This window comes from Rhinolophus sinicus, chromosome 9 (assembly GCF_057876585.1).
Source record: "Rhinolophus sinicus isolate RSI-liver-muscle chromosome 9, RSI-T2T, whole genome shotgun sequence".
In the NCBI taxonomy this organism is placed as follows: domain Eukaryota; kingdom Metazoa; phylum Chordata; class Mammalia; order Chiroptera; family Rhinolophidae; genus Rhinolophus; species Rhinolophus sinicus.
This window is the reverse complement of record NC_142509.1, coordinates 18,626,446-18,651,680: the sequence shown is the minus strand read 5'-3', so window position 1 is coordinate 18,651,680 and position 25,235 is coordinate 18,626,446. Positions and strand designations below refer to the sequence as shown.

The 25,235-nt window shown below is 50.1% G+C and overlaps 1 protein-coding gene across 5 annotated transcripts; it reads left to right on the top strand.

Annotated features, from left to right (window-relative positions):
- The first annotated feature begins 1,326 nt into the window (after positions 1 to 1,326).
- On the top strand, positions 1,327 to 23,671 carry GGT5 (gamma-glutamyltransferase 5). 5 transcript variants are annotated; one of them, XM_074321380.2, is made up of 12 exons: positions 1,327 to 1,482; positions 15,334 to 15,464; positions 15,805 to 15,900; positions 16,429 to 16,624; positions 17,246 to 17,403; positions 17,935 to 18,081; positions 18,969 to 19,105; positions 19,487 to 19,677; positions 20,051 to 20,217; positions 20,417 to 20,535; positions 20,699 to 20,809; positions 23,199 to 23,671. In XM_074321380.2, the coding sequence occupies exons 2-12, from the start codon at positions 15,416 to 15,418 to the stop codon at positions 23,343 to 23,345; spliced, it is 1,518 nt and encodes a 505-aa protein (XP_074177481.2). In that variant the 5' UTR covers positions 1,327 to 1,482; positions 15,334 to 15,415; the 3' UTR covers positions 23,346 to 23,671. The 5 variants fall into 5 exon arrangements, with proteins under 5 accessions (XP_074177481.2, XP_074177479.2, XP_019565892.2 ...); XM_074321378.2 differs by lacking the exon at positions 1,327 to 1,482 and adding an exon at positions 2,528 to 3,185; XM_019710333.3 differs by lacking the exon at positions 1,327 to 1,482 and adding an exon at positions 2,532 to 3,185 and having other exon boundaries at positions 20,111 to 20,217.
- The last annotated feature ends 1,564 nt before the right edge of the window (positions 23,672 to 25,235 follow it).

Here is a 25,235-nt window from a genome sequence, read left to right as displayed (position 1 = left end):
TCTCAGCATCCTGTGTGTGAAACAGCGCCATCTGGCGGGGAAGGATGGAGAGCTGGGTGGGTGGAGGTGGGCCCAGGGCAGAACCATGCCACTGTCCTTCCTCACCCTGAGCCCTAGCACGAGTGTCAACCACCAGGGGGTGCCATAGCCCTGGCTTTCACCTGGGCCGACGGGGCCTATGTTGGCTAGGAACTGGGTTGCCTTCTCAGCCTGGTGGGTGTCTGTACTCATCCTCTGAGGACACACAGAGGTGAAGCTGAGGTTTGAGTTGTGGAATTGTGCAAGAGGCTGGAGCAAAACATGCTGGTCAGAGCCATGCCTGGGGGGCTTTCCAAGCACAAACCCAGACTGAAACCCAAGCTGTGATCAACTCCAGAAGGAGGTCCAGTTCTCAGAGAACAGAGAACTAACTGGAAGATTTCCCCAGATCCCCAAGGGCCGGGGCTGGGGAGCGCAGCCCAGGGAGGGCGGGTCTGGGAGAGACACAGCACCCTGCTTCCCCCACCATGGGCCAGTCCCTCGCCCTCCCTCAGGGTCTGCTAACTCGTCCTATAGCACCTGAAAGGAGGTACTGGGAAAGGCTGGTGGAGGTCAGAGGGAGAGCGGAGGTCACAGCCCTACAGCCAGATGACCTCCCCCCTCAATGAGCACAGGTGTCCACAGGGAAGCGGGTTTTGTGCCTGCAGGGCCTGAGCCCTGCCTCTGGAATCTCTGGGGATGGTTTGAAGGCTAGGTTGGTGGAATGCGTGTCACTCCTTAGCCCTCATTTTGGCCCAAGAAGAAAGGCCAGGACCCCATTTGTAAGGAGGAGGTTGAAGCCTGAGGGGTGGGCCTTGTTCCCAGTGGAAGTAGGGGCTGGCCATAAAGCTCCCTGGGCCTCAACACGCAGACAGGGAGTGCCCCAGTTCCCCAGGCCCCATGGGACTCAGAAGAGGGCTCCCTTGGGGGCCAGGGGACTTGGTTTCCTCTTTCTTTCCTTCCCATTATCTTCTGACTCCCAACATCTGGACAAAGACATTTAGGGCCCTTCCTGTCTCTGCCTCCCAGGCTGCACCTCTGGCCAGGCCAGCATGATGTCGCCTTCTTTCCCGGGCTTTTGCTCCAGCGGTCCCTGTAACCCTGACCTCTGCCTGACCAGAATGGCTGAAGAGAGGAGGCGGGATGTGACGCTGCTGACCCCCCGCCCCCACCAGTCCCTGCTGTCCCTGTCTCACAGTGGGATGGACTGGCCCTGGCCCAGGAATGCATTTTGGTTCTTGGTTGAGCAATGTCACTGCAGGGTTGGAGGTGGGGGGAGGAGGCACCCACAGCCCTCTCCAGCCCGTGAGGCAGCCGTGGGAACAGGCCTACGGGAGAGACTGCCCCAGCAGTCTCTCCGATGGAGGCTGACCAGGGGCTCTGCACTGGGGGCCTGGCAGGCTGTGTGGCCCTCTCTGTGCCTGTTTCTCTGCTGTACCTGGAGGTGTAAAGAGACCTGGGAAGGTAGTGGAAAGAAAGTATGGGGACCGTGGGGGGAATGTGTGGGTGGGAGTCCAGCCTGAAGTCCCTACACCTTGTAACCCTGCTGAACTTGGTCAATAGGGTACCTTGGTGGGCCCCCACTCTCCCAGCCACCTCCCATTTGGGTAACCTGAAGCCTGGGCAGGGCAGGGCCCAGGCCAGTGTCCCTTGGGGAGGTGAGACTACCAGCACAGGAGTAATCCGGAGCATGGATGGACACAGGAGAGCAGACAGAGTCAGGGCGGGGCAGAGATGCAGATGAAAGGGCAGCCTCACTCCCCAGAGGCCCACAGTGGCATTTCCAGGGAGCTGGGGCGCAAGGCTCCCATGGCTGCTCCACGGTTCCCAGCAAAGCCAGGAAAGCAGACCTGTCCAGCCCCCTTCCCTGAATCAGGCTCTGAGAAGCAAGGGGGTGGACGGTTCTGGGTGCCAAGGGCTGGACGCATACCCTGTCTGCGCTCTGCCCACAGACATTCTGTAGTCCCTGGTGATTGCTACTCTTCGGTTGGCCCGCCCCTTAAGCAGACCCAGAAGCCAAGCCCCCACCTAGTTACCACCTCCAGCCCCATCCTATTTTACCCCATCCCCACCCTCATCCCCCAGCCAAGCTGTGGCTGAGCTGAGATTTGAACACGGATGCTAAGTGATACGACTTTGGATCCCCCGTCTCTCTCTGGTCCCCTTCAGCCCCAACTCTGTGTCTGGACACACCCAGTGTCCTCTGGCTCTGAGAGTGCTGGTCAGGGCCATACCAAAAGGGCAGGACTCCATCCTGTCCCTCTTGCTTCTCTGAGCCTGATCAGGGAAGGGGGCTGGGCACGTCTGAGCCCTGCTTTCCTGGCTTTGCTGGGAGCCGTGGAGCAGCCATGGGGTCCCTGTGAGCCCTGCACCCCAGTTCCCTGGGGGCAGCAGGCACCAAGTCTTCAAACACGTGCACTGAGGGAGCCCTGGGCGTCAGTGGGCGGGGAGGAGGGCTATCTGTACCATCAAAGCTTGCTGGGGGCAGGCGGTGGGAATGGCCGTGAGGGAGTTAACTGTAGCTGCTTGTTTCTCTGAAAGAAAAAACTCCCCATAACAGGGCTCTGCTCTCCCTGGCCTCTTGCCAGGAGCAAGAGTAGGGGCTGAGAACTGGAAATTCAGCCACACGGCCAGCTCTGCCACTGTAGCAAGCGCTTGAAAAGGCAGCAGCTTGGCAGCCGCCGTCAGCCGTCTGTCCATATATCCACCCGGCTGCCTGGTTGCCCGCTGTTTTCTGTAAACCTGTCTGTCTGTCTATCTGTGTTTCCATCTCTGTCCAGTTGTCTATCTGGCCGTCCTCTTACTATCCTCTCTCCAGCTGTCTGTCAATCTATTTGTCTGTCTCTGGACCCCATCTATTTGCCCATCTATCCAATCATCTGTGGGTCCATCTGTGAATCATCTCATCTATTCATCCACACAGTTGTGTGTGCATCTGTCTGTCCACTGGCCTGTCTGCCTACTTGCCTCCCTGCTGCCCCGGGCTGCAGAGCCATGGCACAAAGCCGTGGGGCCACAGTCAGCATGCTGCTCCTGGGGTTGGGTTTGGCCCTGGCCATCATCGTGCCCGCTGTGGTCCTCTCTCGACACCATGCCCCCTGCGGCCCCCGGGCTTTTGCCCACGCTGCTGTGGCAGCTGACTCCAAGGTCTGCTCGGACATTGGACGGTGAGTAAGAGGTGGGTGGGAGCTGGGTGGCCCTCAACAGCTGGCCCCTCCTGGAGACTTCGTGACCAGTGGCAAGCGCATGGAGAAGGTGCATATGTGTGCATGCTGGCATGTGGGGGCCAAGTGAATTTGGGCTCCCGCAAGGAAGCAGCCCCAGGGCCCTTGTATAGAGCAGGCGACAGGCGTACGCATGGGACAGATGTCGGTTTGGGGACAATGGCAGTGTAGGCAGAGCAGAGACAATATGTGAGTCTATTCCTAGTTCCAAGGCTCAGGAAGCCCAGAGAAGGCACTGCCACCGTGTCACTGGTCTGGCCCAGGCTGACCTCAATGACCAAAGCTGCCCCTTTCAGAGTCGGCCATGCCCATTCTCCAAGAATGGGTCTTCCCCAGGGACATGGTCGAGGGGATTCGGGGGCTCCGTGTGTGAGGACTGGTCTGCTGAGCTGCACTCAGTGCTGTCCAGGGCCAGTCTCCCACCTGGACTGGGACCCGGGAAACCTGCCACTGCTGGCACCATGTCCCCCAGGGCTTCCCCTCCTTGTTTCAGGACTTGGAGCTGGGACAGTAGTGGGCAGAGTGATTTTTTGATGTTTGGCATGCTAGGGCAAGTGGGCTAGTGGAGAGGGACCCCAGCTGGTGTTTCTGACCCTCTTCCAGGAAGCCCAGCCCATGGGAGGCTTCTGTTGCCCACTGGGGTGGGACATGGCAGGACACTCCTACTGTCCCCCCACTCCCTCCCTGCTGGCTGGGTCTGCTTCCCGGAATATCTGCCCCAGGGGCCATTGTCAAGATCAGGCATGCTTTGTAAACCAGAGCACTGTCCAAAAGCAAGTGGGAATGTGGCCGAGTCCTGGCCCAAGGCGTCACTAGGCAGGTCGCGTCCCTCGCCCCCTTCGTTGTGGCTTCATCCTTTCTGCACGCTTTCTTTTCTGTTTCATTCATTCACCCTTTCATTCATTGCTTCCTCCCTTCGTCTGTCTGTCTCTGTCTTATCCCCTCCTGACCATGCCCTGTTGTGCACGTGAGGGTTTGGGGTTTGGGTCTCTGCCCGAGAAGCTCCCAGCGACCCTCCCTTGGTGAGGAGAACGGATATGATTTCTCCCCAGTGTTTGCATTCTTGTCAACCAGGACTCTCTGCTTCCTGTTCTTGTTTTAAGAAGCTAGGAGTAGGCGAGAGCTTGGAGCTGGCCCCAGCTTCTGTGGATCAGGGGGTCATGTGACCCCAGCTGGACTTGGTCCTCCTGGCCACGCTGCTGTGGGGTTTGATGGGGTCCCCACCTACAACCTACTCTCCTTTCCTCCCATCCCCACCACCTTCTCTCACCAGCAGGGCCTCCCAGGCCCAATCTCCGTCTACCTTATCAGCACCAGGTTTTCTCATTTCAGGTTGGGCCTTCTGCCGCAGCGAGAGCCCCTAGGGGAGGGTTCTTAGGGTTCATGTGAGTGAGGACCCAACATCGTGCTGGATCATGGACATAGAATAGATGTACGGTGACAATGAGGTCCCTTCCCCTCTGGTCTGTCATCTTCCGGTGCATGTCCTCGTGTGTTAGATTTGTGTGCAGACTTGGTGTCCCGAGGCTCTGAGTAAGTGCTTGTCTTCTAGGGAGACTGTGAACTTCAGGCTTAGTGGTGGCCCTTAGACTTTGTGACATGTCTTCTGTGACCACTCAGAAAATCCTGCCCTCCCGCTGGATCCTCGGAGAGAGGATTCACCGCTCCTCCCTGAATCCAGTGGGATTCATGGCTCTGTTTGATTTATGAGGAGACTAGGCCTGCACAGAAGGGACCTGCCTGGTGTCAGAGTGAGTGAGCTCAGCTGGGGCAGCCATTCTCTGCTGCCCCTGAAGAGGTGGAAACTCTCCAGGGCTACTAGAGATGTGGGGTCTTCCCAGAGGCCCCAATATCTCACCCTGGACCCCAATGCCTGCCCAGCCCTCGGGCTTGGCCTGTAAAGGCTAGAGCTTTGCTAGCCAAGTGAGTGGCTGTAGAGGAGGCTGGTGGGAACCTTCTGGGGCATTGATGCCCGGGCAGTGGGCTGCAGGGTTGGGACAGCCCTGAGAGGTGAGTCTTGTCAGCTGCTCCAGACCCATCCAGGGACCTGTGCTCTTTGTGCAGATTAGAGCAGGGACTCTGGACACATTGCTGTACCCTATGAGACTCAGTTTCCGCATCTGTGAAGGGGGTTCATGTCAGGACTTCCCTCATGGGGAGGTGTGGAGCTCACCAGGCCCATAGGAGGTGCGTCCTTGATGGCAGGTGTTCTGACCACTGACTGTTTCAGTGGCTTGGATTGGACATGAGTCAGATCTCAGGACCTGGGGTTAGGGCCCAGGGTCAGAGCAAGGGATCCTACTGGAAGGCTCATAGGAGATTAGCGTGTGGCCCCCAACCTTTCCTTCCCTCCCAGCTATGACCCTAGTGGCTCTCTGTATTCCTGGCCAGTTCACCAGGAAATTATTGCATTGTTTCCCCTCTGGGGCTCAGGAGGAAATGGCCTGTGTGCTTGGGCACTGTGCACCGCTTGTGTGATCACACACATGTGTGAGCGTGTGTCAGACTGGGTGTGTGACAGCAGCCTTCCGGCTCCTTGAGGACAGAAACGTGTGATTGTTCTATATTGTGGCTCTCTGACAAGAACTGCCCCCATTCAGAACTGAGGAAACTCAGGCTCAGGGAGGTTGAGTCACATGCCCAGTGTCATGTAGCTGGTGAGTAGGCATTCCAGCATGGGTGGCCCCAAGCCCACGCCATCGTGCCATCATACACAGGTGTGTACAGGTATGGTCAGTGGGTGTAGTGGATGCATGAAGGTGCATGTTTCTCAACCTACCGCGTCCTTCATCAAATAGGAATGCAGCCCCTACCATCTGATAGCCATTGTCCTGGGGTCCAGGGGTAACCCAGATGGTCAAAGTCCTGGCCTTTGTGCTGAGGAAGAGAGACAATAAACAAATCTGTACCAAATGCTGAGGGGTTGGAAGTGATTACTGGTCATCTGGACATCCTCTTCAGTGAAGTTTCTGTTAAAATCTTTTGTCCATTTTCCTATCAGGCTGTACATCAAACGCATTTTCTGCATTATCAAAACAATCAAATAATTTTTCTGCCTTTTAAGATATGCAATTAATGTCAAACCACCCTTGCATTCCTGGAATGAACCCCACTTGTTACTGATTTAATGTCATTTTTATTTAGCACTAGATTTGATTTGCTAATATTTTGTTTAGAATTTTTGTCTTTATGTTCATGAGAGATACTGGTCTGTAATTTTCCTTTCTTACAATATCTTTGTCAGATTTTGGTATCAAGGTTACTGGCCTCTTAAAAAGCACTGGGAATTATTCTTTCTTTTTCCACGCTCTGGAAGGTTAGTTTCGTTGTTCTTTGTTTTTAAGATTGTTTTTATTTCCTCCTTAAATGTTTGGAACAATTTACTGGTGAAGGCTTCTGAAATGGAGTTATTTGTGTGTATGTGAAGGTTTTTTAAATAACGGATTCTATTTCTTTAGTAAATATGAGACTATCAAGTTTTTGTTTCTTCTTGTGTCAGTTTTAGTAAATTCTTTCCAAGGAATTGTCCAGTTTATGCAAATTGTCACATTTATTGGCATACGGTTATTTATAACATCCTCTTATTATATTTTTAATGAATGTCTACAGGGTCTGTAATGAGTCTTCTTTTTCATGCCTGGTATTGGTGATTAGTGTTTTCTCTCTTTGTTCTTGATCAGTCTTGACATGGGTTTTTATCAGTTTTATTGTCTTTTAGAAGAATCAACTTTTGGCTTTTTTATTTTATATATTGTACATTTATTTCCTCTTTCATTAATTTTTGCTTTTACCTTGATTCTTTTCTACTTCTGTTGAATTTAAGTTGCATTTTTTTTAAAAAAAATTCTCTTGAGAAACACCTTGGGAAACACAAATTATAAGGTGGATACATAGGTTGTTGATCTTTAAATTCTCTTCTATTGTGTGCATTTAAAGCTATAACATCCCCTCAAAGTTTGGCTTTGCTTCATTTGATGAGTTTTTGTTGTTGTTACTGTTTTCCCCCTAAATGTTTATATTTTTATTTTGAAAAAGTTTTAAATCCACAGAACAATGGAATGAATACCCTTCACTTAGATTCACCAATTGTTAATATTTTACCTCACTTTCGTTTTCTCTCTCCATATATTTATGGATAGATAAAGATAAATATATTTATCTATCCATATTTTAGAAAGTTGCATTCATTATCTAAATACTTAAGCAAATATATACTAAGAATAAGACCATTCTCTTATATAACCTTAATACTATTATCACACTCAAGAAATTTAATCTTGATACAATAATAGTATCTAATATCTAGTCCAATTCAAATGTTCCCAATTGACCCAATAATTCATTCTCTCTCTCTCTCTCTCTCTCTCTCATCTATCTGTTTATCTATTTATTATCTATCTGTATATCTCTTTAGATCCAGTATCCAATGAATGATTGTCACCTTTCTTTAGTCTTCTTTAATCTAGAACAATCCCCTGCTTTAAAAAAAAAATCAGTTGATCTTCTATGACACTAACATTTTTTAGAGAAGTCAGTCCAGTTGTATCACAGCCTTTCTTCAGAATCTGGGTCTATTTGATTGTTTCTCTATGATCAGATTCAGGATGTATCCCACAAAAGACGCACAGTAAATTATTTTTTTTCCTGTGTGGTTATGTTATCAGTTTATATAATATTAGCTTAATTTTTTTCTTGTTTTAATTTTGTTTTTGAATACAAGTCAAAACTATAAGAAGGTATTCTCAGAAGTCTCACTCTCATTTATGTTGTCTTTGCCCTGTTCCTAATCAGTCTTTTAAAAGGGATCATTTTCATTTGTTTCTGATAGTTTTTCCTGTTTCTTTAAAAAATTTATATACTTTCTTTTTCTTTTTTCTTTTTGCTCTTTATTTCTTTTTTAGTTATTATTTCTGTGTTTCTTTTTGCAAAGCAAGCAACTATATCACTTCACTTATTTTCTCTTTTTGATATAGCTTTCATATCAAGAAAGGTTTATATTTTTGTACTAATGGCTATATGTATATTAATATCTTTATTATGTTATATATTATATGTAATTACAATATTACCCTATTGGCTCCTCTGATTTTTATGTGTCAACTTGGCTAGGCTATGGTACCCAGTTGTTTGGTCAAATACTAGTCTAGATGTTGCTATGAGAGTATTTTATATATGTGATTAACATTTAGGATTCATTGACTTGAAGTAAAACAGATTACCCTCCAAAGTGTGGGTGGGCCACATCCAATCAGTCAAAGTCCTGAAGAGCAAAAACTGATGTTTCCGGGAGAAGAAGGAATTTTGTCTCATGACTAACACAGAAATCCTGATGGAGTTTCCAGCCTGCTGGCCTCCGCCACAGATTGTGAACTTGCTAGACTCCACAATAACATGAGCCAATTCCTCAAAATAAAAATCTCTCTAAATATGTATACCCTGTTTCTCTGAGAATGGTGACCGATACGATTCCCTGCTATGAGTAATACTGAAACCACAGAGTAACCTCATCTTCCTCCTTTGCTTCCGGGCCAGCATGGGATTTGAAGGGATATCTTTTTACTCTCAGTTAATACCTATCAGTCAATCAATGATCTTATTCTATTTTTTATATATCTTTTCCCTTCTTATCCCACCCTCCATTTATATCCACACAACAGACTCACCAGCCATCATAGTTTTAGCTATTTCTATTATTTTTCCCAGTTACTTTTCCCTTTGCCCACCAGATGGGTTTTCTGTCCACATAGTCATTAAAAGTAACATTTTTATTGGTCCAATTAACACATTTATAACATCCAATTTTATGTACAATAACACAGGGAAGTTTATTTTTATCACTACTGGGGGTCTATAAAGCTAAAGAATATATATTTTTACCTGTCATTGGCCCATAAGGAAAAGACATCAGCCATGTCCTCAAAACAATATCCTCACCCAATTTTTTATGGTTGTACTGTACCTACATTTTAAGAATAGCTATTGCATTGCAGTACTGTTTCCATAATAACCATCATCTTTAGTCTTAGTTTTACAAGTAAATATGTATTTAATTCTTAGTCCCACTCTTTATGTCAAAGTCTTTCCAGTTATTTTGGTTGTCTGAAGTTTTTTTTTTATTATTGGATTCCTCAGAAAGCGTTCACTGGGAAAATATTCACTGAGTTCTTACATGTTTATAACAGTCTGTGGCCCTTGTAGGTGAAGGCAGTTTAGCAGGATATAAAATCCTTGGCTCTCATTTTCTTTCCTTGAATGTATGACTATAACACACCATTGTCTCTGGCACAAAGCATTGATGTTGAAAAGCCTGATGACAATTTGATTTTCTTTTTCTTATAAGAGACTTAGTCTTTTTACCTTGATGCCCAAATAATTATTAATTTTTATTAAAGTCCAGTAGGTTTATTAGAATATGGCTGTGCTATTCTGAATTGATTTTTCCGTATAGTGGAGTCCTCTTTCAATACAGGGTTAAGTTGTTGTTTTAAATCATAAAAGTTTCCTTGAATTGTAGTTTTTGTTATTAATTCTGTTCCACAGATTTGGCTTTCCTCTTTGGGACTCCTGTTAAGTGTATGTTTGATCTTCTTTGCCCATCTTCCATATCTATATTTTAAAACCTTGTTCTTCATTTCCTTTTGGTTAAAAAAATATTTTCTCCTTTTCAGCTTACCTTTATTTTAAGGCTTCTCTGTAGATTTTTGCTCTATGTTTATCCTTATTTAGTCTTCATTTCTGAGAATTTTTTTAATTAAATTTTTTCCAGTTACAATCCAATACAGTTATTTGTTTACTGGCTAAAAACTCCCTCACAGACAGAGTCATGTGAGCTGGTGCATTGTTGTGATGCAAGAGCCATGAATTGTTGGCAAAAAGTTCAGATCGTCTAACTTTTCAGCACTTCTAAATAGTAAATTTGGTTAACTGTCCAGTTGGTACAAATTCATAATGAATAATCCCTTCTCTTATATAACTATTCTCTTATATTATATTAGTTTCAAGTGTAGAGCATAGTGGTTAGACATTTATATAACTTACAAAGTGATCCCCCTGATAAGTCTTGCACCCACCTGATACCATGTATAGTTATTACAATATTGTTGACTATATTCCCTAAGCTGTACTTTACATCCCTGTGATTATTTTGTAACTGCCAATTTGTACTTCTTAATCTCTTCCCCCGTTTAAACCAGCCCCCAAACCCCCTTCCCATCTGGCAACCATCAGTTTGTTCTCTGTATCTAAGGGTTTGCTTCTGTCTTGCTTGTTCATATATTTTGTTTTTTAAATTCCACATATAAGTGAAACCATGTGGTATCTGTCTTTCTCTGTCCAACCTATTTCACTTAGCACAATACCCTCTAGGTCCATCCATGTTGTCACAAGTGGTAAGACTTCATTCTTTTTTATGGCTAAATAATATCTCATTGTATATATGTACCACAAGTTCTTTATCCATTCATCTTTTGATTGGAGTATTTAATCCATTTACATTTAAAGTAATTATTGATAGGTATGTAGTTACTGCCATTTTATTAATTGTTTTATGATTGTTTTTATAGTTCTTCTTTGTTCTTTTTTTATTCTCTTTTCTCTCTTGTATGTTGATGACTTTCTGTAGTGTTGTGTTTGGATTATTTTCTCTTTATTTCTTGTATATCTCTTATAGATTTTTGGTTTGAGGTTACCATGCTCTTCAAATATACCAAGCTTGTTTATAGCAGTCTATTTTAAGTTGGAGGTGGCTTAAATTTGAACACATTCTATAATCACTGCCATTTTCACTCACCCCCTCCATGTTTTTCCCCCCCTTTTTCCCGCATCCCCCTCCACTCCGGTTCAAGCCATTGTTTCTCAATCTAGTTGTGTAGGACACAGCTCCCTGGCCCATCAGTCACCTGCCGTCAGTCGGTCGCTCACAGTAGCCCACGGCGGCTCATGCTGGCTGCCAGCAACTCACGCTGGATGCCGGCTGCTCCTGGCAGCTCACCGCAGCTCACACCAACCTCCAGATGCTCACGGCAGCCCAGCTCCAGGGAGAGCTGTTGTTCACAATCTTAGCTGTAGAGGGCACAGCTCACTGGCCCATGTGGGAATCGAACCGGCAACCATGGTGTTAGGAGCATGGCGCTACGACCGCCTGAGCCACCAGGCAGGCCCCCATGTTTCTGTTTTTTTTTTCATTATTTTTTGTTTCTTTTATGAGTGTGTATTTGTGTGTATCCCTTAATTTACTGTTGTAATTACACATGGCCTTCCTACTTTTGCCTTTTAACCTTTGTACTAACTTTATAATTGGTTGATTCACTGCTTTGATTATTTTTTTCTTTGTGATATTTTCTTATTCATGTTTTTGTTTTCTCTTTTCCTGCTTAAAGAAGTCACTTTAACATTTCTTGTAATACTGGCTTGGTGGTGATGAACTCCTTCAGCTTTTTCTTGTCTGATGTCTGAGAATGTTTTCTTTCATACTTCATTCTTTCCTGAGTTCTGTAATTTTGTTTTTTCAATCTTCATATGTTCCAGTCATTTCACTTTAGGGGTTCTCTACTTCTAATGTATGCTTTTTTTTCACAGCTTCTATAATTCTTTTAATTTACTTGAGCACATTTTGAAACACTACGTTGCAGTTTGCATCTGCTTTGTGGGCTTGTGTTTCTGGCAGACTTCCACGGATGTCGTTCTGCTCCTCATTATCTTTTTTTCTTATAACAACTTAGTACAGGGTGTGACTTCAATGCTTTTTATTGTTTATGTTTAAGCAAGATGAATTTTCAGTACTTTGAGGATGGAAAGTGAGTCAAAATAGCTTTCATAGCTTCATTGCCTTTATTTCTTTCTATTGTTTTCACAAACAGATTAAACACACACACGCGCGAGGTCTGACAATTAAGTTCACAAACTTGTTGCAAAGATGTTGTTAATCATTTTTTTTATATCAGAGGGATTATTCATTATGAATTTGTACCAACTGGACAGTTAACCAAATTTACTATTTAGAAGTGCTGAAAAGTTAAATGATCTGAACTTTTTGCCAAAAATTCATGGCTCTTGCATCACGACAGTGCACCAGCTCACATGACACTGTCTGTGAGGGAGTTTTTAGCCAGTAAACAAATAACTGTATTGGAACACCCTCCTTACTCTCCTGATCTGGCCCCCAATGACTTCTTTCTTTACCTGAAGATGAAGGAAATATTGAAAGGAAGACATTTTGATGACATTCAGGACATCAAGGGTAATACGATGACATCCAAAATTGCTTTTGGACTAGTTAGAGAGAAGTGTGTTACAGTCTCCCACTATTTCTTCTTTTCATTTTGCCAATTTTTTTTTCATATATTTTAAAACTGTAAGTGTACACACATTTAGGTTTTCACATCTTTCTGTCGAATTGAGCTTTACAATTATAATTTATAGTAAAACTTTTCTTCTTAAAGTCTACTTTGTCTAAACCTAGTATAGTTACATGAGCATTCTTAATTAGTGTTGCATGCTATATTTTTTGTCATTTTATCCTCTATGTCTCTTAATCTATTTTCTGAATGTTCTATCCTTTTTTTCTCTTTAAATTTGGGTATTTGTATTGAATAAATCTTTTTTTTTAAATCTATATCTAATCTGTTGTTAATCTACTGTTGCCATTGAGCTCCTAATTCCATGTTTTATAGATGCCAGTTCTCTGTTGAAATTCTTTGTCTTTTATATCCTTGACTGTAGTTATGTAGAGTCTGTCTGCCAATTTCATAATCTGGAGATCCTATGGGTCGTGTTCTTCATTATCTGTGCTTTCTCTTGGGTTTTGTTTGTGCCATATTACTTCTGACTTAAATTTTAACAGATTATCGTTTGCTTGGTTATTTTTAACTTAGCACTGGAGAGCATACATAAAAATTATTTAAAATAATTTTTAGAAATAATTTGAAGCTTCAGATACCCACATTGTGGGATCAGAATTTGATCACATTAATTCATTGAGTGACTGAGATGATGTGCTTGTTTGGGTTGGTCTATTTCTAGTTCACTGTTATTCTCAGAGTCAGGACCCCTTTCCAAGTGTGGTTAGCCAGTATGCTCAGCTCCCAGCACACGAAGATGTCAAAAGCACTTGGCCTCTCAGCCACCTCTTCCAGGACTGGCAATCATCTTGAAAGGGAAAGCAACTCCCAATGCCACACTCACCTTTCTCCCTAGGTCTGTATTTTTTCCCTGCCTCTGATACCTTTAACCAGATATTTTCTATTTGTCTCACTTTTCAAGTTGTCTGCAGGAAGTTTCATCTGAATTATTTAATCTCCCACAGGCTGTATGATTTACATTTTAACAGGTTGTTTTGTTAAAACATAAGGGAGCAAGGCAGATGCAGGTTCCAGGTGGGAGACCATTGCAATAACCCAGGTAAGAGATGCTGGTAGCTCAGACCAGGGTGGTGGTGGCAGTGGTGGAGGTGATAAGAAGGGATCGGAATCTGGGTATATTTTGAAGGTATAACTAACTAACTAGCAGGATTTTGCTGGTGGATTGAATAAGGGCATGAAAGAAAGTGACCAATCAAGGACGACGCCAAGGTTTATGGCCTGAGCAAAGGGGTAAATGATTGTGTCTTTTTCTAAGGCAGTGAAGACTAGGACAGGAGCCATTTGGGGGGCAGAGGTGGGTAGGAAGTACAAAGTTCAGTTTAGGTCATGTTAAGAGCATTTGCTCTTAGACACCCAGGGTAGGTATCTTGTCAATGGCTGGGGATAAAGTGTCTGGAATTTAGGGAAGAGAACTGGGCTAGAGATAAAATTCGGTGATCATCCTCATAGAGGTTTCATTTCTAGCCCTGAGCCTGGATAAGCTCATCCTGGAGAGGGTAAAGATGCACAAGGACCAAGGACTGAGCCCAGGGCCTCTGATGTCATGAGGTCAGGGGGGTAGGAGGAAACCCAGAGCACAGAGGGTGGAGCACAACTCCTGGAAGCTCAGTGCAGAAAGCACTCCAGGGGGAGGGAACAATAGGTCAAGAGAAATGAGGCCTTTGTCTGTGATGGGAATTAACATTTGTTTTTCCTCGGTTTGTCTTTTGACCTCATGATGTTTTATTCTTATTAAAAGTTTGTGTTTCTCTGTGCCTGAGTGTAACACTCTTAGGTCCCTCATGTTTCTGGCTTCGTGTCCTCTTTCCCATTCCAAGATTACGTGTGCCCATGTGTTGGCCCAGCGTAGGGTCATGTGACTCAGGGAAGCATATGAGTTCAGGAGGGAGTGGCTGAGCCAAGGTGCTGGAGCTGAGGGAGGTGCTGGGGTCAGAGGTTGCACGAAGTGGAAGAAGGGGACCCAGGTCCACTCCCTTTTTGAGCCTTGGTTTCCCCATCTGTAACTGGGATTTAAATGCTGGCTTCCCAGAAGTGCTAGGGGGGTGGCAATGAAATCCTGAGGGTGAGGGAAAAAGCAGCCCCTGGTGAGCAGGAATGTGGCCCAGAGACAGGGTCATTTCCTCGACACAGGCCAGTCTGACCAGCACCGCAGACCTGAAGGGCCCACCCTTTGCTGCTCATGGATAGGTGGGGAAACTGAGGCCAGAGAACATTCCTAGACACTAGGGACCTGGGAGGGGCTGTGGGACCCATCAACCCAAGTGCCAAGCCCTGATAGCAGGGCAGGATCCTGGGATCACTTGAAAAAATCCAATCTTAAAGGAGTTGGAGCCCATGTGTCCCCAGTAAGATGGGGAATGGTGGCTGTCCAGGCTGGGCTCCTGGGACGACTGGGAGGGAGGGAGGGGCTGGCCCAAGCCTGTTATAAATGAACCAGTGTCACTGGGAGGACCTAGGGACTAATGGCAGCAGAAACACTTTGCAAACTGAGCAGCACCTTATATATAGTAAGGGGCAGTGTAAACGGCATCACAATTTGCCGTCTGTAGAGTGCTGTGGACCTGTGAGTGTCTGGACTTGACAGGGCAGCCTGCTCTGGTCTCAGATGGCTTGGTGGCAGCAGATGGGCCACCCACCTGTTATCATTCTCCAGTGAATGCCAGCTAAGCAAGCCTAAATAAGGAGGCTGGGGCAGGAGGGCCAGGCCCCTTATTCTGTGCTGTGTTTTCCAGAGCCATCCTCCAGCAGCAGGGCTCTCCCGTAGACGCCGCCATTGCAGCTCTGGTCTGCTCCACCATCGTCAACCCCCAGAGCATGGGCCTGGGCGGAGGGGTCATCTTCACCATCTATAATGCGACCACAGGTGAGTCCATATGCGACCCCCATGCGGAGGATGGACTTGTCCATAAGCACTGATGGCGAGGTGCTTGTAGCATCCTGAATGTCTGGCCGAGCCTATCCCATCCTCCCACGCCCCTTCTTGGGTTCTCTTGGTGTCTTCTGCCTCCCCCCACCCCATCTGTGCAAAGCCTTCATGGCAGGTCCTGTTCTGAATATTAGCACAGACATCAATTTATGATACCAAGAGGAAAACAGAGGCCCAGAGCAGGGCCAGGGACATCTGAGGCGGACCGTGGTGTGGATTGAGACCAAGCAGCCATACGAGTACCCCTGACCACTCACATGCCCTGCCCTGACTCCAGGAAAGGTGGAAGTCATCAATGCCAGGGAGACGGTGCCCACCAGACATGTCCAAGGGCTGCTGAAGCAGTGTGAGAAGGCCCGGCCGCTGAGCATAGGTGAGACCCCAGGAGGGGCCCCTGGGGCTGACCAGAATACCCCCTGACGGGGCAGTGTGCCTCATGGACAAGCTGAAACACCCTGGCACTGGGGGATAGCAGTTGGGGGATGGGGAGCCCCCACAGAGGTCCTGAACTACTGGGATTGGAGGAGTTTTCCTGGGAGAAAAGCTCTCTGAATAGGGAGGGATGATCCAAGCAGAGGGACAAACGCAGGCAAAGGCCAGAGGGTTCAGTGGAGATGGGCTGTGGGGATAGGGGTCCCGGGGCCAGTTTGTGCTGGGTCCTATGGGCCTGGATGTAGACTTTGTACAGAGGGCAGTGGGTAGCCACGGGGGTTTGAATGAGGGAGGATGTAGTCAGGTGTGGGTGCCAGAAAGCTCACTCTGACTGCCATGGCTGGGGGGCAAGTCTGGTGGGGCCAAGTGTGGGGGTGATAAGAGAGCCCGGAGGCAGGCCTGGCAGCCCTGAGGCTGAGGGCAGTTGAAGGCAGCATGGGGAGGAGCATGACGCTGCCACACCTTGCAGGGGCCCAGTGGATAGGGGTGCCTGGGGAGCTCCGTGGCTACGCTGAGGCCCACCACCGCCACGGCCGCCTGCCCTGGGCGCAGCTGTTCCAGCCCACCATCCAGCTGCTCAAAGGGGACTACCGCATACCCTTTGTCCTCAGTCAGTACCTAAATAGCAGCTTCCTGAGGCCTCTCTTGCATGCATCCTCCCTGAGGTGAGCACCGCCCTGGGGGCGGGGGGTGTGGGGAGAGGATGCCAGGGCTCCACCTCAGCTCCTGGGTTCCGGCCACTGCCTGTCTGAGCCCAGCCCCCAACCAAGCTCCTCCTGAGCCTCTGGCAGATTGACCCTATGTGGGTGCCGGGGCACTTTGCATGGCCAGTATTTTGTTTTCTCAGTTCCAACCTCTGGGTTCTGTGTGACAATAACCTAATGCGAAAGGCTCAGGCCAAAGGGAATTTGTGCCCAAGTGATGACTTCAAGGGTGTGGCTTTGGGCTCTGCCACTGTCCTCCGGCCCTGCCCTCCTTCTCACTCTCTGGGCTGGCAGGAGGGCTCTGGCCACCACCCTTTCCCACCCTACCAGCCCACTGACTAGGTCCTCCCAGGAATGTAGGGACAACAGGCCCTGGGTGGACACAGGCCCTACTAAGGAGTGTGACCTCCCTGGGCAGGGTAATCAGTGAGGTGAGAGAATCCTAGAGAATCTGTCCCCTTGACGTCCACCCCAGTCCCTCAGGACCTCGGACCAGGACTGCTTCCCTATAGAGAGGCCCTGCAAGAGTGTGGCTGCCCTCTGGAACCTATGCCCGCCCTGAGGCTGCCTCCCACCCCCCAGGCAGCTCTTTTTCAATGGGACAGAACCCTTGAGGCACCAGGACCCATTTTCCTGGCCTGCATTGGCCACCACGCTGGAGACCGTGGCCACGGAAGGTGCAGAGGCCTTCTATACAGGGAGGCTGGGCCAGACACTGCTGGAGGACATTGCCAAGGAAGGTGAGCCATGCTGAGGTCCCAAAGCCTCCAGCCCTGCCAGAGAAAGAACCTGGTTCCGCTATTCGTTTCTGAGGGCAAGCTCTTCCCCAGGCCCTGAGGAAGTGCCGGCTTCACCCAGGGCTTGGAGAGGCTGTGCGCCTTCCTGCCTACTGCTGGCAGGGACCCTGCCCCTAAGGCCCTTGAGGAGCAGAGCTCCTGTGGATTAGAGCCAACAGAGGGGAATTATTGGTGACCACGGTGGGCCATGGGGGGCTCCTGGGCCTGGAGCTGGCCACCCTCACAGTCTCCCAGAGGCCAGTTCGCCTCTCCTACCTTTCCCTCCTCCCCCCTACCCAACCTGTCTGCCTTTGACCCCTGTCCATTTGGCCCCCTTCAGCTCTGGTGCCACTTCCCACAGATTCACCCTCATCCCTCTCTGGGTCTAGAAGACTAGGGGACTAGGGGAGCCTCACTGTGTAACCAGGGGCCAGTGGCTGTCACACTTCTCCTATTTTCCCATCTGTACATTGAGCCTTCTCTGTCTCACTTCAGGCAGCCAGCTGACTCTGCAGGACCTGGCATCATTCCAGCCGGAGGTGGTGGACGCTCTGGCGATGCCTTTGGGAGACTACACCCTGTACTCGCCACCGCCACCTGCAGGGGGCGCAATTCTCAGCTTCATCCTCAATGTGCTTAAAGGTGAGGCCCCAGGCCTCCAGCCCAGAGTCCTGCCCTGCTGGTAACTTGAACTCCAAGCCCAGCTGTGCCCTTGGGCAGCCATTGCCTTTTCCAGCTCAGCCCCCTCCTCAGATGCTGAAGACAGAGCTGTGGAAATGGGTCAAAATGGTGTGTTCTAGAGCTGGTTTGGGGCTTTGCTGGAGGGTCTGACGTCATCCACTCACTGAGTCCTCCCCCCAGGTGACCTAGTCCCAGAGCACAGGAGCAGGTAGGCTCCACAGGTGGTGAGCTGCCCGTCCAGTGCATGCATCCGGTGAGGCCTGGCCTAGCTTATCGCTACTGCAGGGTGGTGAGGGGGATCCTGGCAGTGCCCAGAGCTGGGCTGCCTGGGGCTGACTGTATTCATTCCCTGGGTATGCTGTAACAAACGACCACAAGCCTGGTGGCTTAAAACAACAGAAATTTATTCTTTCATAGTTCTGGAGGCCAGAAGTTCAAAATCAAGGTGTCAGCCAGGCCATGTGTCTTCTGGGGGCTCTGGGGGAGAATCTGTTCTTTGCCTCTTTCAGCTTCTGGTGGCTGTCGGCATTCCTAGGCTTGTGGTTGCATCAATCCAGTCTCTGCCTCGGTGGTCACACGGCCTCCTCCCCTTCTCTGTGTGTCTGTTTTATAAGGATACATGTGATTACATTTAGAGCCCACCGGGATAACCCAGGGTAATCTGCTCCTCTCAAGATCTTTAACTTAATCACACATTTTGCCATGTAAGGTAATATTCACTCTTTTGCCATATATGGTAATGTTCACAGGTTCTGGGGATTTAAACATGGACAAATCTTTTTTGGGGGGGTTCCAACATTCAACCCACTATACAAGGTGACCTCGACCTGCGTCCACTCCCTTTCCAGGGTTCAACTTCTCTGCGGAGTCGGTGGTCAAGACTGAGGGGAGGGTGAACTTGTACCATCACTTTGTGGAAACGCTCAAGTTTGCCAGAGGGCTAAGTTGGCGGCTGTGGGACCCTCGAAGCCACCCAGAGGTCCAGGTGAGGTGGCCTGGGCTGGGCCCAGGGCTCAGCATGAAGGGATGAGTGGGCCAGTGAGTGCTATGTCCATGGGCCATGAGAGCCCGGCTGGGTGAAGTCGAAGGGGTGCGTACAGGGTTGGTTCTAGAATACGACAGCCTAATAGTGGCCCAGGGCAGGGAGGTTACATCAGGTTTGGGGACTGGAAGAAACCTTGGAGTGGCAGGTATGGGAGGGAGCGGTGGCACCACATCTCAGAGGACCTAGAGTGTGGGCAGGGTCTGGGGGTAGCCTCCTGGGCTTGAGGAAGGACAGACTGGAGAGGGTCTCCCAAGGGGGGCCTTCTGCTCTGTGGGCCCACCTGGCCCCCCACTGACCCCATCACCTGCCTGCCCACCCCAGAACACCTCCCAGGACCTGTTGGGGGAGGCTCTGGCACAGCACATCCGCCAGCAGATCGACGCCCGGGGTGACCACGAGCTCAGCCACTATAGCCTGGCCGGGGACTGGGGCCACAGGATGGGCACGTCCCACGTGTCTGTGCTGGGGGAGGATGGCAGCGCCGTGGCTGCCACCAGCACCATCAACACTCCGTGCGTGTACCCCGGAGGCAGGAGGGCAGGCCCCACTCTTTTGCTCTCTAGACCTGAGTTTTCTGCCCCCACTTCTGCGCTCAGCCTGGTCACCCAGCCCTAAGCCTCATGTTGGTTGTCACCATGGGACATCACCTTGCTTTTCCCATTTCTTCTTCCTCTCTATCAAAAGGGCCCTACACCCCTGACATCTCTGGCTGAAAGGGCTGCTTGTTGATGTGTGGCCTGGAGCCAGGACCCACCCAGGGATGGGCCTTACGCAGAAGGACACCCTGATGTGGGCCATGGGTGGATCTTTGGGGGTGCTACCACAGAGAGAATAGGGGCTCCCGCATGCTGGAGTGCAGCTGCTAACACGAGGGGATCCTGGAAGGTTGGCAACTGGGCATCCACGTCTGGTGCCTGAGCCCAGGCTTCACCGCCCCGTCTGCAGCTTTGGAGCGATGGTGTACTCACCACGCACGGGCATCATCCTCAACAATGAACTCCTAGACCTATGCTGGAGGCACCCACCAGGCTCCCATGTCACCCCTCCACCAGGTGAGCATAGGGGGACCCCCACTGGGGAGAGGAGGGAAGGCGGGTAGGGTGGGTACTGCATGGTGTCTCCTGGGACAGCCATCCCTACTCGCCTAGCCATGGTTTGTAAGGTGGTGAATGTAGACAGAGATAGAAGTGGCAGTCCTGTGGGGTGCTGGCTTAGAAATCAGGCTGCAGGTGACACTTGTCTGGCCTCCAGTTCCAGGCGAGCGGCCGCCATCATCCATGGTTCCTTCCATCTTGGTCAACGCAGCCCAGGGGTCAAAGTTGGTGATTGGCGGGGCTGGTGGAGAGCTCATCATCTCTGCTGTGGCCCATGTGAGTCCAGGGACCCTGGTTGGAATGTCCCCTCTCTGAGCAGCCCTGTTGTCCTGCTCTCCTGGGGGCAAAGACGGGTCGATGTGGAGTGGTTGGTATACCCTCCCTCCCCCCCGTCCTTCCAAACTCCTTCCTTTCCCTCTATCCTATGTCTCTCCCCCAGGCCATCATGAACAAGCTGTGGCTTGGCTTTGACTTGCAAGCAGCCATTGACGCCCCCATCTTGCATGTGAATGACAAGGGCCAGGTGGAGTACGAGTCCAATTTCAACCAGGTGAGGCCGTGGTCTGAGCCACCTGTAGGCTGGACACCTCAGTGCATACTGCTCAAAGCCCCTGCGTGGACCTCAGCTACTGAGTGTCCTAGGCCCAGCACACTTCAGCTTTGGGAGCCATCAGGAGTTGAGAAGCTCAGTGGGAGAGGCACCAGTCCAGTCCTGTGTCCTCCAAGGCAGAGGACAGGGTGTTGTCCATACTTCTCCCAGGCCAAGTACGTCAGCACCTTGGCCCCTGCTCTGTCTATGCTCTTCGCTCCACAAGCTAGTTTTCCGGGCTGTGGCCGCTCAGACTCTCCCTCATTATGATCTGTTTCGTCATGTGATCTGCAGCTTTTATATGCAAGTTTATTTGTAAAAGTTTACTTCCATGAGAGTCTGCGGAGGGACGGAGGAATCGGGATTTCATTGGTGCTAGCTCTTACAAACATTTCTCAGTTACCCCACACAAGCAGGTCCAGGAGCGGAATTCCACCCCCACTCACACCCGCGCCCCAGCAGATGGTCCTCTTTCTCAGAGCTTCTCTATGCTGATGTCTTTTGCTAGGACCTAATTTAAAAGACTGATGGCTTTCAAGGCTCCAAGCTTCCTGCCTGGGTTCAGTTCAACCAGCTGGGTTCAAGGTCTTCAAAGCTATCTTTCTTGTTAAGACCCTCCCATGGCCCTTAAAACTCTACTGACAACAGAGTGAGAGGTCTTGAGCCCAAAGGGCATGTGTCATCCCTGAGAACCCTGGTCTGTGGGCCTGAAGACTAAGGACCTCAACCCGTGAGGCTCAAACTCTGGGAACCTGAGGCCTTTCCTCACTGTGTAAAGTCCACCCCATGGCAGTATGTCGAGTGCTTCCTCAGGGCTCATTCTCTTAGGCCTGTCCCCTTGACCTTGACTGAAGGTCCTTACTCTGTGAACACAATTCTCCGAGGACCTTGGACTCTATGGATTCAGAAAAGACAGCCTCGCATCCAGCGATCTAAGATCCTTAGCTCCCTCAGAGTTAGAGTGTTGGCCATGCAGATCTAGGGCTTTCTGTGAATTCCTAGGCTCTGGGTAGGAACTGTGAGACTCCAAGTTTCTTCACACAAAAGCCCAGGGACTGAAGCCATGTAGGTCTTTGTTCCTCAGGGCCTCAGAGTTTGGCTAGTAGACCATAAAGAACAGAGTCTCTGAGGAGTGCAGGCCCTCTGTGGCCTTGACAGTGAGGATCTTGGCCTTCAAATCTAAGGACATTGGGAAACTAGTGTGTCAGGCAGAGAAAGTGTGGAGCCCCTGGAGACCTCACCTTGCGAGTGGCTCCGGTCGTATGGCCTCACCAGGTGACCTCAGGTCAGAGGCCCAGGTCCTAGGGACTGGAGGACACAGGGCTCTTTGTACCTAGAAGTCTGGAATTTAAGGTCCTGATTGGCTAAGGTCCTTGAACTCTTGGTCCAAAATGATAACTGGAAATGTGAGGCCCAAATAGCACAGGTCCCTACATTTCAGGATTTGTGCCCCTTTACAGACTGGGAAATATGTAGAGGCCATAACCTTGAAGCAAGGTACTCAGTGCCTTAGAAACCAGCACTTGGGTCCCTGATGCCCTCCAATTCCACAGACTTAGTGTCTCAAACCTGAGCATTTAGGGCCTGGTGCTCTGAGCATCTCACTCGTGGGGACCACTGGCGCCTTTAGCGTGGGGGTCAATAGCCTTAGACTTGTGGGCAAACGGCAGAGCAAGCTGTCAGAAGCTTTGCGTCTTTCTTCCAGCTGGTTCCTCAGCCAATTGGGCCCTAAGCTCGTGGGGCCTCAAGCCCTGAGGAGTTAGACTCCCATGTTTTGGGTTTGGGTTTTCTCATGTGGGTGTTGAGGTGGAAGGTCGTATGTAGCAGAACAGAGCTGGCATCAGGCCTTTCCTCCTCCATGTCCCGGGTCCCCAGAAATGGAGACCCCCAAGGTGGAGGTGAGATGTTGAGTTGGGCAGTTCTTATGTAAGGAGGATCTGGGACTCCAAAGGCCCAACCTTTACCTTCTAGAAGGCTTTGCTTTTAAGGTCCTCGAAACTGAAGGCCTCTCAGCCTAAGCCTACCTTCTGCACTAACGCGCCTGGATTCCTCATATGTTGCACTCAGGCCCCTGGTGTCTACAGGGACAAGCTTCTTGCATCTCAAGCTTCTTCTGGCCTGGGTAACATCCTCTCCGCCATGTTACTTCTCTAGGGCCTTTTGAGTGGGAAGTGTGGACTATATGCCCTGCAGGCAAGCCTTCACCCAGTGCCCTCCCCTGCTCACCTCCCACCCCCTGCCCAGTCCTGCCTTCTAGGTCAGGGTTCTCATGTTCCTGCTTCGGCCTTTTCTCCACTGGAGGCGGATCTAAGCTGCCCTCATGTGTCAGCTGGCCTTCTTTCATCTCCAGGAGGTGCAGAATGGGCTCCAGGACCGGGGCCAGAACCAGACCAGGAGGCTCTTTTTCTCAAACGTGGTCCAGGCTGTGTTCCAGGACGGTGCCTGTGTGTACGCTGCAGCGGACCCAAGGAAAGCTGGGGAGGCCTCAGGCTACTGAGGCCACTGTTCCCAAGAGCTGGGATCTGGCCCAACATCAGTCTGTGACCCAGGCTGGCTGTGGCTGTGGCTGTGGGACTGAGCATTCTGACAGGATCTGGAATCCGTGGCTGGAGGCCAGCCTGGGGCTTCAAGAGGTGGGGACAGCATGGCAGATGGATGACTGTGGGGTCTGAGCCCTCCTGCAGAACCCCTGGTGGGGTTCTGGCCCTGGCCCCTCTAACCTTCTCCAGCCCTCTCCCCAGGACTGTGGCACACACTCCCCCTCTGACCCTTCTTCCTATCTGTATATGCTCTAGTTCAAATTAAAGTGGAGGCTGGACCATGGCCTGATATGGGGTCGAGATAGGGGAGGGAACCCTCAGAAAACACACATACATACTCTGAGCTCCTTTGTAACGCACCACCATGGAGGTGGGGAAACTGAGGCTTAAAGACAGCCTGGGCCTCGTCCAGGCCACCCCTCTGGACAGAAGCAGCGCCCACTGACCAGGGCCACCTGTTGGGGAAAGACAGGGGTGTGGCCTGGGGGCTCTTGGCCGAGGCCTGTCTCTGGATCTTGCCCTCCATGCCAAGAAAATGTTGGATGAAGTAACAGCTAACACCCCAGCCTTGGCCCCACCCCCAACAGCCTATGTTCTCACCTTTAGCACTTTGACACTTTGCATGAAGCATTCTTTGCTGTGGGGGTTTCCCCACATTGCACGTTTCCCCAGGGATGCTTTGCAGTATCCCTGTCCTCTACCCACTAGATTCAGCCGTACACCCCAAAAACAACCAGTCTCCAAATCACCCCTGGTTGAGAACCACCACTTTGGACCAATGAGCCCCCAACCACCGTGAATGACTTTGCAGCTGCTGGGTGGGCCACCCTCCTTGAGGGGCCTCACTGGACTCACCTGGGCATCCTGCCCCACACTGGTTCCTGGGAATATCGGAGGTCCCCAATCTACCCCAAACATCCCACAAGGGGATGCCTCCACCTGGCAGGGCCCAGGAGCAACTCCACGACTGAGCCATCGCCTCTCACTCTGCCCCTGAGTTGGGCCAAGCAGAACAGGGGGGAGGATTAGTTCCCTGTATCTGCTGAGACAAAACACCACAAACTGAGTGCCTCAAAACAACAGAAATCTATTCTCTCCCAGGCTGAGTCTGAAATCAGTGTCACTGGGCAGAAATCCAGGTGTGGGCAGGGCTGTGTTCCCCCCAAGGCTCTGGGGGCCAATCCTTCTTGCCTCTTCCAGCTTCCGGTGGCTGCTGGTGTTTCTGGGCTTGTGACCACATCCCTCCAACCCTCCCTGTGGTCGCAGGGCCCCCTCCTCTGTGTGTGTGAAATCTCCCTCTGCTTCAGGCGGGTCTGGGTGGAGAAGGCACCCTCAGAAAGTGTGTAAGGACACTTGTGGATATATAGGGCCCACCCAGATCATCTCGGATAATCTCCCCATCTCAACCTTTTAACTCAATCACCAGTCACTTTGCCATATAAGGTTACATTCACAGATTCCAGGGATCAGGACGTGAACATATTTGGGGACCGTTATTTAGTTGACCACACATGGAGAGTGAGGGATCTTAATCCCTGAGCTGGGCTTGACTAGGAGGGTGGAGGGGGTGTTTTGACAGACTTGACGAGGAAGGTCTGAGGACAACAGGTGCACTCTGAAATGCACTCAGGCAGCCTGGAGGCCACCGGCCCCTCTCAGGGCCTGGCTTCGGGGCGGGGCGGGGGGGGGGGGAAGTAGGGGACAGGCTTTCTGAAAGCGCAAGTCCGGTTCAGGGGTCAGGGTTGCAGAAAAGGAGGGCTTAGACAGAAGCGGGAGCAGAGGGGCTTCAGACCTGGGGGAATCCAGAGGCTCGCCCTGTAGCATTAGGACCCTCCACAGAGTGGCCT